Source organism: Schistocerca gregaria, chromosome 3, assembly GCF_023897955.1.
Source record: "Schistocerca gregaria isolate iqSchGreg1 chromosome 3, iqSchGreg1.2, whole genome shotgun sequence".
NCBI lineage: Eukaryota > Metazoa > Arthropoda > Insecta > Orthoptera > Acrididae > Schistocerca > Schistocerca gregaria.
This window is the reverse complement of record NC_064922.1, coordinates 299712080-299728140: the sequence shown is the minus strand read 5'-3', so window position 1 is coordinate 299728140 and position 16061 is coordinate 299712080. Positions and strand designations below refer to the sequence as shown.

At 44.6% G+C, this 16061-nt stretch overlaps 1 protein-coding gene across 1 annotated transcript in view; it reads left to right on the top strand.

Annotated features, from left to right (window-relative positions):
- Positions 1-16061, top strand: part of LOC126354684 (muscle-specific homeobox protein tinman-like) — a 104611-nt gene that overhangs the window by 85544 nt on the left and 3006 nt on the right. Inside the window, exon 3 of the mRNA XM_050004487.1 lies at positions 5307-5531. Coding sequence (XP_049860444.1) covers positions 5307-5531 — 225 coding nt within the window. The remainder of the gene's footprint in view (positions 1-5306; positions 5532-16061) is intronic.

Here is a 16061-nt window from a genome sequence, read left to right as displayed (position 1 = left end):
GGCTGCCATTGTGCCCGTACTGTTCATAATTGCCAGTGCCACACCCACACTTGTCTAATCTCTCCACATATAAACTGGAGGCTCTGGTTTGCAAGATAATCTGAGGCGTTGCTGTGAGGATTGTAAACCGATTTTAAGTAATAGCTACACTGATGCACCCGGATGCTTTGTATGTAATTAATACAGGGTGACAATTGTTAAACTATATGAAATTAAATCGTCATAGCTTCTGAACAGTCTGAGATACGTCGTTCAAACTGCACGCTTGGCTTTGGGGTATGAGGGGAGTTAGTATGCGCGTGGCCACACACCTTGTTGTTGCCATCTGGATGGGTTCGTCAGTAAGCAAAACAGGCGTAAGTGGGAAACTGAGAATAGGCATTTCACGATCGAGAAGGCTCTTCATCCTCAACGTGTGTGTAGTGTGCAGTGACCAGACGCGGAATATCCGGTGCTACATTCCTTGATGGTATGGTGCCTACCGAATGTTACAGGAACGTTTCGGGCGGTGATTTCATCCTCATTATCCAAAGTGATACTGATTTCGACAAGATTTGGTTCATGCAAGACGGAACTCGACCCCATCGAAGCAGGAGAGTGTCTGATGTCCTGGAGGAGCACTTTGGGGACCGCATTCTACTGTAGCTCTGGGGTACACAGACGGCACTAGCATGGGCCTCGATTGACCCTCATTTTCTCCGAATCTGAACACGCACGACTCCTTTTTGTCTGGCTGTATTAAAGACTAGGTGTATAGCAATAACCAAAAAACCATTGCTGAGCTGAAAAGAGCCATTCAGGAGGTCATCGTCAGAATGTATGTTCCGACACTTCAGTGGGTCATGCAGAATTTCGCTATTCGTCTGCGCCACATGATCTCGAATGATGGCGGGCTTGTCGAACATGCCGTAACCTAAATCCCAATACCTGTAGTGAAGTTTACATGTTGAATAAAGTGTGTGTACACCACAGATTGTAACTAATTTAGGTTTTTTTCCATGTAGCTTAGAAATTGTCGTCCTGTACGTCTTTCGTACAAATTGTCTAAGTTATGACGAATTAAAGATAAATTGTGAAGATCATTCCATTGCCAACTAGTGAACAGCCGCCATAACTCGAAAGAGCAGAAGTGCCTCAAGAACTCAGCAAGTGGGATCTAACTCGTTATCTGGTGTGGCGGTCTAGCAGCGTCGCTCGCTTGAACAGCTTTTTCTCAGCCATGTTTGTGTCTTCGTGCGTGTTACGACGTCGTTTGGTCTGTAACGATAGTTGTTGTGTGTGTCCGTCGGTAGCGGCATATCGGCTCATAATGTCCGGCACAGGTTCCAAGTGTGTTCCAAGGAAAGGTACAACCACATTTGGGAAATGCACGCTTCCCCTGCAGTTTGGATCCTTCGAGATTCATGAACGGCTCATCACACCGTTCATGTAACATCCGATGAGGTTCATACTGCCTATTTCGACTCTGATAACAATGTGTTTATCGTTAAGTTTTTGCGTCCATTGCAAGCAGATAGGTTGCTTGTGCTTCATGGTTCACGAGTTCCCTCTGAGGATCGTGCAGGTTCTGTAAGTATGGTGCCTCTTGATAACGTGGAACTAGATTGCTTCAACGTCCGAGGGTTCATTCTCCCACCGGAAGTTGACGAGTGTCCATTTAAGGAGATTTTGCTTCCTTACGTTGATGTCAAGGATATAGGAAGCGAACTGTGGTCCACTCAAAACCGGTTGCAATATTATAGCGGAATCCGTCCAGTAGAGAGGGTATTCAAATGTTAACATTCCTTCCCTTCCACGGATCTGTGATCATAGCGTTCAGATAACGTGTAGTGGGCAAGTGAGACTTGCTTTCTTTCCAATGAAAGTGGCAACCTCAGATCTAAATCCATGAGGCATGTATTTGTATTGAACTCCTCATTTGCACAGCGTCGGAAACTGACGTTAGCTGATACCGACTCTGCTGCTCACAATGTTGGTGCTCCTCCTTTCCTGGGTGATATGGAACAACAGAGGGTTGCTCAGCTTACTGTTCCCGACTTTCTGCCTTTATCCTCGCAGCATGGTCCTGAAATAATTGTTCCCAGTCCCTCAGTGTCCGCAGTGCAACATAGACGTCGTACGTAGGATTGTGAGGAAGCGGATACGTGTGCTCCTCGCCCAACACTCGCTGGTGTTACTTTGTTGGCAGATGTATCTTGAAGGCCGGCCGCGGTGTTCTCGCGGTTCTAGGCGCTCAGTCAGGAACCGCGCGACTGCTGCGGTCGCAGGTTCGAATCCTGCCTCGGGCATGGGTGTATGTGATGTCCTTAGGTTAGTTAGGTTTACGTAGTTCTAAGTTCTAGGGGACTTATGACCACAGATGTTGAGTCCCATAGCGCTCAGAGCCATTTGAACCATTTGTATCTTGCAGTACCGAGTCCTGCATTCCTGATGGGGCCCATGGTGCGAAAGCAGATGGTGTGGTCTCTAGCGTCTGCCCTAATATTCGTCCCGCGGTCGAGGTAACTCCTCCGGAACCATCCTAGGGTGGAGAAGTCGTTGAGCCTTCTGGTGTTCCAATGATTCAACTGCAGCAAACTGAGGCGCCCCTAAAATTACCTGTTTCCTTGATGTTACCAATCCAGGTAACATCGGAACCAAAAACTGTTGTTGATCCAGTGGGAGGGATTGGTGGTAGGGAAATCCTATCTGTTGACACAAAAGTTATGATCCTGACAGTTCTCTTGTAACCTACTTTGGTTAATGTTCAAGTATCGCCTACGTCACCGACTGCCGATGCCGTATTCCTTCCAAGTCGTAAACAACACGTCAAACATGAGCGCACGGGGGCTCTTAAAGAGAAGAAACACAAAGTTTCCAGAGGCGGGAGTGCAAGCCCCCAACCTCATTAGACTCAGCGATGAGTCTTGATACAGACTGATAACCTAATTCAGTTGGTTGGAATACGGAATTTCGTTTCTTATTCTTAAGATTTGCTGGCTTATGCGTTTCTTCCTTTGAATGTTAAGAGGGTAGAACCGAATCAGTGGCTCGCTTTGCTGCATCTGTTTATCAACACTGAAGCGCCAAAAAACTGGTACAGGAATGCGTATTCAAGTACAGAGATATATAAACAGGCTGAATACGGCGCTTCGGGCAGCAACGCCTATATAAGACGACAAGTGTCTGGCGCAGTTGTTAGATCGGTTACTGCTGCTAGAATGGTAGGTTATCAACATTTAAGTGAGTTTGAACTTCATGTGGAATTTTCCCGTACGATCATTTCACGAGAGTACGGTGAATATCAGGAATCGGATAAAACGTCAATTCTCCGACATCGCTGCGACTGGAATAAGATCCTGTAGGAACGGGACGAACGACTACTGAAGAGAATCGTACAGCGTAACAAAAATGCAATCCTTCCGAAAATTGCTGAAGATTTCAATCATGGGCTACCAACAAGTGTCAGCGAGCGAACCGTTCAAAGAAGCATCATCGATATGGGTTTGGGAGCCGAAGGCCCACTCGTGTACCCTTGATGACTGCGCGATACAAAGCTTTTCGTCAACACTGACATTGGACTGTTGATAACTGGAAACATGTTGCCTGGTCGCACGAGTTTCGTTTCAAATTGCATCGAGCGGATGGACGTGTACGGTTGTGGAGACAACGTCATGAATCCATGGACCCTGCATGTGAGCAGGGGACTGTTTAAGGTCCCGGAGGCTCTGTAATGGCGTGGGGCGTGTGCAATTCGAGGCTAGATACGACTCTTACAGGAAACACGTGCATAAGCATCCTGTCTAATCACCTACATTCATTCGCGTCCATTGCGCATTCCGACTGACGCCGGCAATTCGAGCAGGACAATGCGATACCACACATGTCCAAAATTGCTACAGAGCGGCTCCAGGAACACTCCTTTGAGTTTATACACTTGCGCTGTCCACCAAACTTCCCAGATATGAAAATTATCGAGCATGTATGGATGCCTTGCAACGTGCTTTTCAGAAGAGATCTTCACCACCTCGTACTCTTAGGATTCATGATGTCAGTTCCCTCCAGCACTACTCCAGACATTATTCGAGTCCATGCCACGTCATGTTGCGGCACTTCTGCCTGCTCGCAGGGCCCTACACGATATTAGGCAGGTGTAGCAGTTTCTTTCTCTCTTCAGTGTAGACGCTTTCCAATGTGTCGATGTCTATGATCCTACTGTCAGATCGCCTTCTAGCAAGTCGCCGGGATTGGTTAGCCTGCCTAAGGGGTTTCATGTGCGTTTTTGTCGTTTGTTGAGTACTAACATTGCATTTCTTTTAAACGAAGTGTAAAGAGCAGGTCTTGTGCGCGACTCGTTTAAAGGTACCAAAACTGTGTTCATTCATAAAAGTTCTGGTCAGGTAGCGCCTGATAACTTTCGACCGATTACCTTATTGAATTTTATTTTTAAGACTGTGAATAGCCAGCTGGGGAAAATTGTTGCTGTCCATCAAAATTGTATTCCTGGTCATACTATTCTGACCCCGGTAGCTGAATGTCGTGATGTCAAATCAGTGGCAGCTGTTAATTCTGTTCCTAGTGATTAGGCATTTTTGGATTTTGACAAGTACTTCTACCAGGTCAGCCATGCCTTTATACGTGGCAACCTTGCAGCGCTTTGATAAGTTGACGATGTTCTACGCTCCGTAAGGTTCACCTTCACGGCAAGCCATCCAGGTTTACATTTCAGCAAGAAAATGCCAATCCGCAAATGGCAACAGTTTCTACTGCTTGCCTTCGTCCTTGCGAAACCTTATCTTGGCGAGCAAAGTCGCCAGATTTCTCCACAAATGAGAAGGCTTGGAGCATCGTGGTCACGGCCCACCTACCATCTCGGGAATCTGACGATCTAACGCACCAGTTGGAAAGAATCTGGCACGATATCCCGCAGGAGGACATCTAACAACTCTGCCAGGCCGAAAAATGGCCAGAGGTGGACCGACGCATATTGACTAGCTCAGTTCTGTGAAGCCGTTTTTCTTGAACAAATCATCCAATTTTTCTGCAATCGTAATTATTTGTTTGTCCGTACTTGTACGTCACACACACCGATTTCCGTGCCATTCGGATAATTTATTCGAGGGCCTTTTTTCTTAATTTCTTTAAAAATCATTCCCGTGGTTGCGATATGGCAATGGTGTTCTGCTTCGTTAGCGTGAACTTTACTGTGGAGCGACGCGGACTGGGCAGCAATGCGTTAACTTTAATAACTTAGTAGGAGAATCCTGTCATAGTTTCGGAGTTATCGCAGAAGGAAAGTACGTGACTGTGTGTGTTCTGCGTTACAGGCGCAGGTGCACGAGCTGGAGCGACGCTTCAAGCAGCAGCGTTACCTGTCGGCCCAGGAGCGCGAGCACCTGGCGTCGCACCTCAAGCTGACGTCGACGCAGGTGAAGATCTGGTTCCAGAACCGCCGCTACAAGAACAAGAGGCAGCGGCTCCTGGAGGGCGCCACCGCAGCCGCCGCCGCAGCTGCAGCTGCTGCCGCCGCCGCCGCTGCCGTCACAGTGAAGGTATACCGCCTGTCTGGTGTAATTGCGCAGAGCGCTCCAGCATATGTAGTGAAAAGCTGGCTCCTGTCATTATTGGGCTTCTAGTAGAGGGGTTGGAGTGTCAGATGTCCCAAAAGTGCATTAACGCTGCGCTTCCGTCCACGAAAATCCCAATCCAAATCTCGGGCTGAAATTGCCTGGCAAATCTTAATCAATGTTTTCAAGAATTATATTACTAAAGAAATAAAGTGCACCTAGCTAGCTGGTGTTAGAAACGTTTCTATGAACCTTCTCATAACGTGCAACCACCTTCTCAGGACTTAATTTCGACTGGAACGGTTATCCGGCACCTCACAGGGAATTTTTTTTAACTCACTGGAACAGTTGAATTAGCTTAAAATCGTAAATCAGGAGCTGTAATTTCTTCCTTAGTTGACAGTAATTCAATGTGCGGTAAGTTCCTATGGGACCAAACTGCTGAGGTCATCGGTCCCTAGGCTTACACGCTACTTAATCTTACTCAAAATAACTTACGCTAAGGACAACACACACACCCAAGCCCGCGACGTCTCGAACCTCCGACGGAGAGGGGGGGGAGGGGGGGGAAGCCGCGCTAACCGTGACAAGGCGCCGAGACCGCGCGGCTACCCCGCACGACAGTAATTCCAAATAACGACACAGAACTCAGCAAAATGGAATACAGTGTTAACCAGTTCGATAAATCCTCTGAAAATCACAGAAAACTGCCCATAGCAGTCATGCCTAGTTTACAATTCTACACTCCTGGAAATGGAAAAAAGAACACATTGACACCGGTGTGTCAGACCCACCATACTTGCTCCTGACACTGCGAGAGGGCTGTACAAGCAATGATCACACGCACGGCACAGCGGACACACCAGGAACCGCGGTGTTGGCCGTCGAATGGCGCTAGCTGCGCAGCATTTGTGCACCGCCGTCAGCCAGTTTGCCGTGGCATACGGAGCTCCATCGCAGTCTTTAACACTGGTAGCATGCCGCGACAGCGTGGACGTGAACCGTATGTGCAGTTGACGGACTTTGAGCGAGGGCGTATAGTGGGCATGCGGGAGGCGGGTGGACGTACCGCCTAATAGCTCAACACGTGGGGCGTGAGGTCTCCACAGTACATCGATGTTGTCGCCAGTGGTCGGCGGAAGGTGCACGTGTCCGTCGACCTGGGACCGGACCGCAGCGACGCACGGATGCACGCCAAGACCGTAGGATCCTACGCAGTGCCGTAGGGGACCGCACAGCGACTTCCCAGCAAATTAGGGACACTGTTGCTCCTGGGGTATCGGCGAGGACCATTCGCAACCGTCTCCATGAAGCTGGGCTACGGTCCCGCACACCGTTAGGCCGTCTTCCGCTCACGCCCCAACATCGTGCAGCCCGCCTCCAGTGGTGTCGCGACAGGCGTGAATGGAGGGACGAATGGAGACGTGTCGTCTTCAACGATGAGAGTTGCTTCTGCCTTGGTGCCAATGATGGTCGTATGCGTGTTTGGCGCCGTGCAGGTGAGAGCCACAATCAGGACTGCATACGACCGAGGCACACATGGCCAACAGCCGGCATCATGGTGTGGGGAGCGATCTCCTACACTGGCCGTACACCTCTGGTGATCGTCGAGGGGACACTGAATAGTGCACGGTACATCCAAACCGTCATCGAACCCATCGTTCTTCCATTCCTTGACCGGCTAGGGAACTTGCTGTGCCAACAGGACAATGCACGTCCGCATGTATCCCGTGCCACCCAACGTGCTCTAGAAGGTGTAAGTCAACTACCGTGGCCAGCAAGATCTCCGGATCTGTCCCCCATTGAGCATGTTTGGGACTGCATGAAGCGTCGTCTCACGCGGTCTGCACGTCCAGCACGAACGCTGGTCCAACTGAGGCGCCAGGTGGAAATGGCATGGCAAGCCGTTCCACAGGACTACATCCAGCATCTCTACGATCGTCTCCATGGGAGAATAGCAGCCTGCATTGCTCCGAAAGGTGGATATACACTGTACTAGTGCCGACATTGTGCATGCTCTGTTGCCTGTGTCTATGTGCCTGTGGTTCTGCCAGTGTGATCATGTGATGTATCTGACCCCAGGAATGTGTCAATCAAGTTTCCCCTTCCTGGGACAATGAATTCACGGTGTTCTTATTTCAATTTCCAGGACTGTATTACACGTTTCGCCGCATTACACGTATATCAAAAGGCTTGTTGAAAGATTGTTAGTGCATCATGATAGTTGTTTTTTGTACTTAAGGACCACCTGTGTCAGTATCTGGAACTTGAAATTGTTGCTAATAAACGCAACAGAGTGCAAGAGAAGCGAATGACAGTGATGGAAAACTGCACTGTATTAGCTTTTTCTTTCCTTTTTTTTTTAAGAAGTGCGCAATTATACGTCATCAGATAGCAATGTACGTTTCGTCCACGATCTGTCATTGTTCAAACAGACATTAACTTAGCTTACCTTAAAATAGAAGGAACTGAATAATATACAGAATATAGTTAGAGAATATTTTTTTCTAATATAGAGAAGAAGGTCTAATAAAAGAAGTCACGAATTAATGTCCAAACCAGATTGAAGCAAAAAACTACAAACAAAAATAACAGCAGTCAATTTCTTCCTGTAAGTCCAAGGAACACGCATTATAAAATAACATACAAGATAAAGCAATTGATGTAAAACATACGCACAATAGTATTTCACATATATAAAGTAAGAATCTTTTTAAAAAAGCGGTTAGTTTATGTGTAAGATATTTGTGTAACACATGTGAAAATAGCACAAACTAAAATGACAGTCAACACAATATTATTAAGAAGTGTAGAACATGCAACAACGAAACATCAACTACCTCTGCAGGACGACAGTATCAAACAACAAACACTAATGAATAACAAACAGTCGCAACTGTACAAAATATTTCCATTAATACAAAAATATTTATGTAACGTTGTCCATATTTGAATACTTGTTCCCATTCATTCTGCAGAAATATGACAATTTTTCAATGTCATTCCAAAACATCGTACTTGAGCACTACCAGGATTGCCCAGAAGGTAACGCACCGCAATTTTTTTCTCACCCGAAAACAATGCTACGAATGCGAAACGTTACGTATGTATCATCTCAAGTCTCCTGAGTGAGAGCGCCAAGTTTCTGTCACTTCCGACAGATAGCTGCAGGACAGTTTCAAAATGGCGCCTGTAGGTGAAGGACGTTACAAGCAATGTGCTGCCATTGAATTTATAATTGCAGAAACAGAAATTGTGAGGAATATTCACAAACGCTTGTGAAAAGTGTATGGAGCATCTGCTGTCGACTAAAGTACAGTTAGTTGTAGGGCACGGAGGGAGAGGTCATGACAAGGCGCTTCGGCGGAGCTCCGCGTTTTACAGCGGTCGGGGAGACCATCCACGGCTGTCTTACCTGACATGTTGCAGCGAGCTGAAGTTGTCATTCGCGAGGACAGACGGACTAAGACTCGGCAGTTGGCGCTGAGTCTTTCAATCAGCAAACGAAGTGTGAATGCAATTATCTGCGCTCTTGGATATTGAAAAGTTTGTGCAAGATGAGTCCTGCGGTGTCTAACGGTCGGTCACAAATCGCACAGAAAAACATTTGTCTTGATTTGTTGTAACGTTTTGAGCTTAGGAGGAGGTTTTCTTGTCTCCGATTGTCACAGGTGATGAAACCTGATTTCACCTTTTTGAGTCCGAAACAAAATGACAGTTGATGGAATCTACATCTACATCTACATCTACATACATACTCCGCTAGCCACCAAGCGGTGTGTGGCGGAGGGCACAGTTCGCTCCAAAGTTATATCCCCCCCCGTCTTCCACTCGCGGATCGCACGAGGGGAAAACGACTATCTGAACGACAGTACGAGCTCTTATCTCCCTTGTCTTTGAATGATGATCATTACGCGATTTGGAAGTTGATGGTAATAATATATGCTCTACATCCTCGGCAAAGATTGGATTTCGGAATTTTGTGAGAAGCTCCTTCTGTTTAGCCCATCGTCTATCTGCAAGTGTGTCCCACTTCAAACTTTCTATGATATTTGTAACACTCTCGCGATGGCTAAATGTACCAGTCACAAATCTTGCCGCTCTTCTTTTGACGTTCTCAATCTCTTGAATCAGACCCAATTGGTAAGGGTCCCATACAGACGAACAGTACTCTAAGACTGGACGAACTAACGTATTATAAGCTATTTCCTTTGCTGATGGACTGCATCGCTTCAGGATTATACCAACAAACCGCAATCTAGAGGTCGCCTTACCCGTTACTTGTGAAATCTGATCATTCCTTTTGAGATCATTTCGAATAGTCACACCAGATACTTCACTGATGTTACCGCTTCCAAAGACTGATCATTTATTTTGTACTCATACATTAATGGGGATTTTCGCCTTGTTATACGCAGTAGATTGTACTTACTAATATTGAGAGATAACTGACAGTCATTACACCACGCATTTATTTTCTGCAAATCCTCATTGATTTGTTCGCAACTTTCGTGTGAAACTACTTTCCTGTAGACTACCGCAACATCGGCAAACAGTCTAAGGCTGCTGTCAATACTATCAACCAGATCGTTCATGTAATTCGTAAAAGCACAGCACCTATTATGCTGCCCTGGGGCACTCCTGAAGTTACTCTTCTTTCTCCTGAAGTTATCCCGTTCAGGACGACATACTGCTCCCTGTCTGTTACAAAACTTTCTATCCAACCGCATATGTCATTGGATAGACCGTAAGCGCACATTTTTTGTAGCAAGTGACAGTGCGGAACCGAGTCGAACACCTTTTGAAAGTCGAGAAATATGGCATCAACCTGGGAGCCGGTATCTAGAGCCTGTTGTATATCATGCACAAAGAGGGCCATCTGTGTCTCGCATGACCGCTGTTTCCTAAAACCGTGCTGGTTTCGGCAGATGACCTTCTCAGAGTCTAGAAAGGTCATTACGTCTGAACACAAAATATGTTCCAGGATTCTACAACAAATCGATGTCAGTGAAATTGGCCTGTAACTATGTGCATCCAATTTTCTACCCTTTTTATAGATTGCTATACGCCATTTCCACTCCCCACAGCAGCAAAAGTTCAAATCAACTGCTTCCGCCGGTAAGGTCATGATCACCGTGTTCAGGGACTGTGAAAGTGTGATTCCCATTGATGTGATGAGAAGAGGCGGTATCATTAATTCAGAAGCAACTGTCAACACATTAACAAACCCGAAGACGCGCTTCAAGCGACTTCAGCGCCACAACAAACCAGGAGATATTTTGCTGCAACACGATAACTCTCGTCCCCATACAAGTCCGAGTACCGCGGTACACATCGTAAAACAGGGTTGGACAGTGTTACCCCATACACCCTACAGCCCTGACCTAGCCCCTCGGATTTACATTTGCTTCGACCATTGAAGGATGCCATTCGTGGGAGACTATGAGGAGGTGTTTCACACAGTTAAGTACCGGCTCCGACACCTGAACAAGGATTGGTACCGACAAGACATACACGATTTTGTTTCGCGCTGGAGGAAGTCGATAGAACTGGGTGGAGATTACGTGGAAAAATAGGATGTGTGAAAGCCTTATTATGTTCAATAAAGAATTGTTGAAGAAAAAAATGCAGTGCATTACTTTCGGGCAACCCTGGTATTAACATCACAGTAGTTAAATAAGTCTGCGTAATACAATGGAAACGAAAATAATCTCAGAAGACACAAAGCTCAGAATACGAGGTGAAAGAGAAACTTTCTATTTACAGATCAGAAATCGCTTACACGCCGACAGAAGCAGAATAAACGAGAACAAAATTTTATTGAAGTACGTACAGTATTGTATCATCTTACTAGCGTTACAAAAAAAGAGATAGCAATTTACTGTGAAAGGAATCACTTACTGTCGCTTCTTGTACCAGTCGCCTGGAAATGGCATTTTTTTTTCCTTGTCAAAGTTTCAGGCAGCTCGTCTACCCGTTTTCCCGGATTATGTGAATAGATGGGAACGTAGACTGTTGTACGTACCTTAAGTGCGGTTCTAGACTACCAGGTGCCGTGAAGGAAAAATTCACATTACGTGGCTTAATTAATTCATAACTGCCTCTCAGAGAAAATTTTCTATAGTCTCTTCTTTGGAAGGTTATGTATTCCACCATGAAAAATCTCCGTAACACCAAACAAAATGTCCTTGCACCTAACGTACAACAAAGTTTCGATCTTCTTCACGTTTTAGGCCATATACGTTGTTACAGTTCCCATCTGTTTTGTTATCCGTGCACCCTTCTTCTACATCAGTCATCCTGAATTTTGTTATTAGGTATCCGTTCTTTCAAGATGCTCATTCGATAGCAAAGAATTTTTGCGTATCACTAGCTGTATCCAACCACGCTTTTCAGGGGCTCCGTCTGCTTAAACAGAAAAGGGAAAAAAGGGAATACAGAGGTATCTAATATGTGTGGAAATTAGATATACGTCCTAATCTCCTTTTATCACCTTTCTTTTCTATCTCCCCTCCTCTTTCTTTGCCCGTCTTCTCCTTCTTCCCCCTCCATCTGTCCACCAGCTTCTCCCCCTCTGTTTGTCCACCTCCTCCTCCTGGTTTTCTATGTTAATTTTTCTTCCACCCCTCTGTTCATCTCCTCTTCCGCTCTCACTGTGGCCTTGAGCGTTATTTAGTGTTATAAGGAATTCACATTCTGTACTATTGTCCTAATCATAAGTCATAAATACAACTCTTCTGTCTCCTAACAACGTCCACTATTGCATATTTTATATGTGTTTTATATACTAAAAAGTATTTAGTCTGTATGCGTCTAAATGTTTATTACAGGAACGTGGAAAAGTTTGAAGTAACAATGTTTTCCTTCATATCTGATATATGTGTTTTATGTATTAAAAATATATATATATTAAAGAATTACGTACTAAGAATACACCCATATTGGGATTGAAAGTTGCGTCAACATTTCTAAGAAATCGCTCAAGAGTCTTAGGAGATCAACGATTTTGAACAAACCAGCATTTACATTTTGATAACGTTTCTTCTTTTGTTACAGATGTGTATTACATATATACCAGATGCAGTTCCAGTAGGAATATAAAAACGCTTGGGTATTCGAAAGCACTTTGTGTCTAAGTTTCAAAGCAATCCACTAAGAACTTCAGGAGATTTAAGATTTTGAAGAAACGAACATCTTGTTTGAACTTAGATAAAAATTTTAGATGTTCCTAATCGCAAATCTCCAAAAGTTTTTCATCGTCTGTTTTGAAATTTTGCCGCTACTTTCCATTGGTAAATATATGCAGCTCATAAATTTATGTAAATTCAATAATGGGGAAACATTGCTGTAAAAAATCGCAATATGTTACATACTTGTATACATACATTATACATCATGTATTAAAGAATTAGGTACCTAAAACCACCCCCATATCAGAATTCAACATAGTGTCAAAATTTCTAGAATCTGAACAAATGAACATTTACATTTTTATTTATATACCTTTCTTCGAGGCCATATGTTTGTAGTTATTCTCGGATTGTTTAAGTTTTAATCGTATCTGGTTTCTTAAAACATTTCTCTCTTATAAGAAACCTCCGGAGTTTTTTCCTCTTGTATTGAGCTTTCTTGTTTCTTCTGCTGAAGAATTTTGATCGGGAGAATGGTAAATCGAGTAACTAACAAAGCAGTATGGATTATGACTGGCCACAAAGTAGATTAGAGTACGCCACTCAAAGATGTACAAGTTAAGGATATACATACTGTGGGCTCAAGGTGTAGATAATTTGTTTGTGGGGGAAGTGGACAGAGTAAACATTGTAGAGAGAAACCGAAGGTGGACTATTGGAGATAGGTTCAAGTGGATGTAGGTTGCAGTAGTTATGTAGAGGTGAACAGAGTGACACCACACACAATATCGTGGACTGGTACATCAACAATGTGACAACAACAACAAAAACAATCACAGCTCGTACCTTGTTAGTCACGCATCAAAAATGGTTCAAATGGCTCTGAGCACTATGGGACTTAACATTTGAGGTAATCAGTCCTCCAGAACTTAGAACTACTTAAACTAACTAACCTAAGGACATCACACACATCCATGCCCGAGGCAGGATTCGAACCTGCGACCGTAGCGGTCACGCTGTTCCAGACTGAAGCGCCTAGAACCTCTCGGCCACATCGGCCGGCATCACGCATCAAAATGTGAGAGTGGGAGCAGGTGACGTCATCTACAGTTTCTATAACAACCGCTTCAATGCCTGCTCTCTTACCACTTTGTAATAATTATTTCACACCAGAAACTGAATTTAGTAATTTTTGTTCGACTTTGTTACTTTAATAGGAACGTTATTTTGCCTTCCAGATATATGAAACTGCTAACTAAAGTGGGTCGTGGGGACAAAAGACATTGCTTTAGTTTTCTCGAAGGAAAGTTTCGTAATGGATACTCCTTATGTTTTACTTGAGAAGTAAACGAGAAGGGACAATAAAACTACTCATAGTGTGTACAGACGTGATATAATAAGAGAGGTCTTGTCTTATAATTTTATCGATCTCATAAAATGAAGTCTGTGTAATTATTGAAAAGGCCGGTAAAACGTAACTTCTGTTTCTTACTCACTTGTTGTCCGCCCCCCGGTAACTGAGAGGTCACCGCGACAGAATGTCAATTCCCAGCTGAGTCGCTGATTTTCTCCACTCAGTGATTGGGTGTTGTGTCGTTCTAATCATCATCATGTCATCCTCATCGACGCGCAAGTCGCCGAAGTGGCGTCAAGTCGAAAGACTTGCACCCGGCGATCGGTCTACCTGACGGGGAGCTCGAGTCACACGACATTTACATTTGCTCGCTTGTTGGTCAACACGTTTGTTCTCAGCGTTTCTCCCAAACGTAATTTGGTATGGTGAAAAAAAGTGCACCAGCTGGGCATCCAGATTCAGGCAGTCCAAGGAGGTTTTTTGGACATGAACGGAAATGGGGAAAAATACTTCTGGTAAAGGGAAAAAAGAGCGTGCGAAACTTCTGTTACGGAATTTCGAAGGCACTTTGTTCTGGACACTTGTTGACGAGACTTTTCAATATTTATATTACGAACTTGAGACATATCACGTCTCAGCACTCCAGATCTGGTACTTTTACATGATTTCTGCATCCTGCAACTTCACTCAATGTGTGATACATCAGACTGGAAAACATACCACGTACCGAAAGTAGTAGAGATGTTCCATTCACGTAAATTTCTGACTGTAAGGTGAGTCTGATTGCACTTCAGTTTCAATTGTCTTGGCGTTCTATCTAATGTCACGTACTATTAGACCTGGTAATTGTAACAATTGTAAGAAACACATCAAATGTAATGAAAATTATTCTTATACTTCATTCTCATTCTCTGCAGCTGTCGCTGCTACTTACATTATGTGATTCACTGCGTCTCTACTTTATTATTGGAATCTGAGCATAATTTACCGGTGATCAATTGTGGATTAAAACTGAATAATTTGTTAAAATACAGAAAATTAAAGAGATGGAACCTAGGTAAGTTGGGGACTGATGACAGTAGTTGAGACCCTTTAAAGAACAAACTAACCAACATAGATACGTCGAATGAACCAGATCTTTTCAGAGAGAGACTAGACAACAACTGACTGAAACAGGCGAAAAGAATACACTAGAAGAGGAATGCATAGTTTTAGAGATGAAATAGTGAAGGCAGCACAGTGGCAAATGCGTAAAAAGAGAAGTTTGGACAGTGCACCAAGCGTTGCAGATGCACACTGACGGAAAAAAATCGCAACATAATAAATAATTAATGTAGGTAATGAAATTTCTGGAACACATTTGCTGGGTAACACATTCAAGAGACTAGCATTGCAAGTTAATGTAAGCGCGAGGTTGCAATTGTGAGATGTTGGTACATCAATAACGGGTGTAACCACCACAATGTTAAATGCAAGCATGCAAATATGCTTGCATTCTCTTTTAGAGGTGCCGAATATTAGTTTGTGCGATAGAGTTCTATGCTTGTTGCACGTGGATCGGTCAATACAGGGACGGTTAATGCTGTCTGTGGATGGCGCTGGAGTTGTTCATGTGTCTCATGTGCTCTAGAGTGCAGACAGGTATGGTGATCGAGCAGTCTTTGGCAACACGTCGACACTCTGTTGAGCATGTTGGGTTACAACAGCAGTATGTGGGCGAACGTTGTGCTGTTGGAAAACATCCCTGGAATCCTGGAATGCTGTTTATGAATGGCAGCACAACAGGTCGACTCGCCAAACTGACGTACAAACTTACACTCAGGGTGGGTGGGATAACCACGATTGTGCGCATATGGTCACGTGAAGTCGCATCACAGATCATGAATCCAGATGTAGCTGCCGTGTGTGTAACAACAGACATGTAGGTTGCTGCGCCACATCTGGCACCCTAACCGACAGACGCTCATCACTGGCACGGAGGCAGTGCCTACTTTCATCAGAAAACACAAAGGACCTCGACACGGTCCTTCA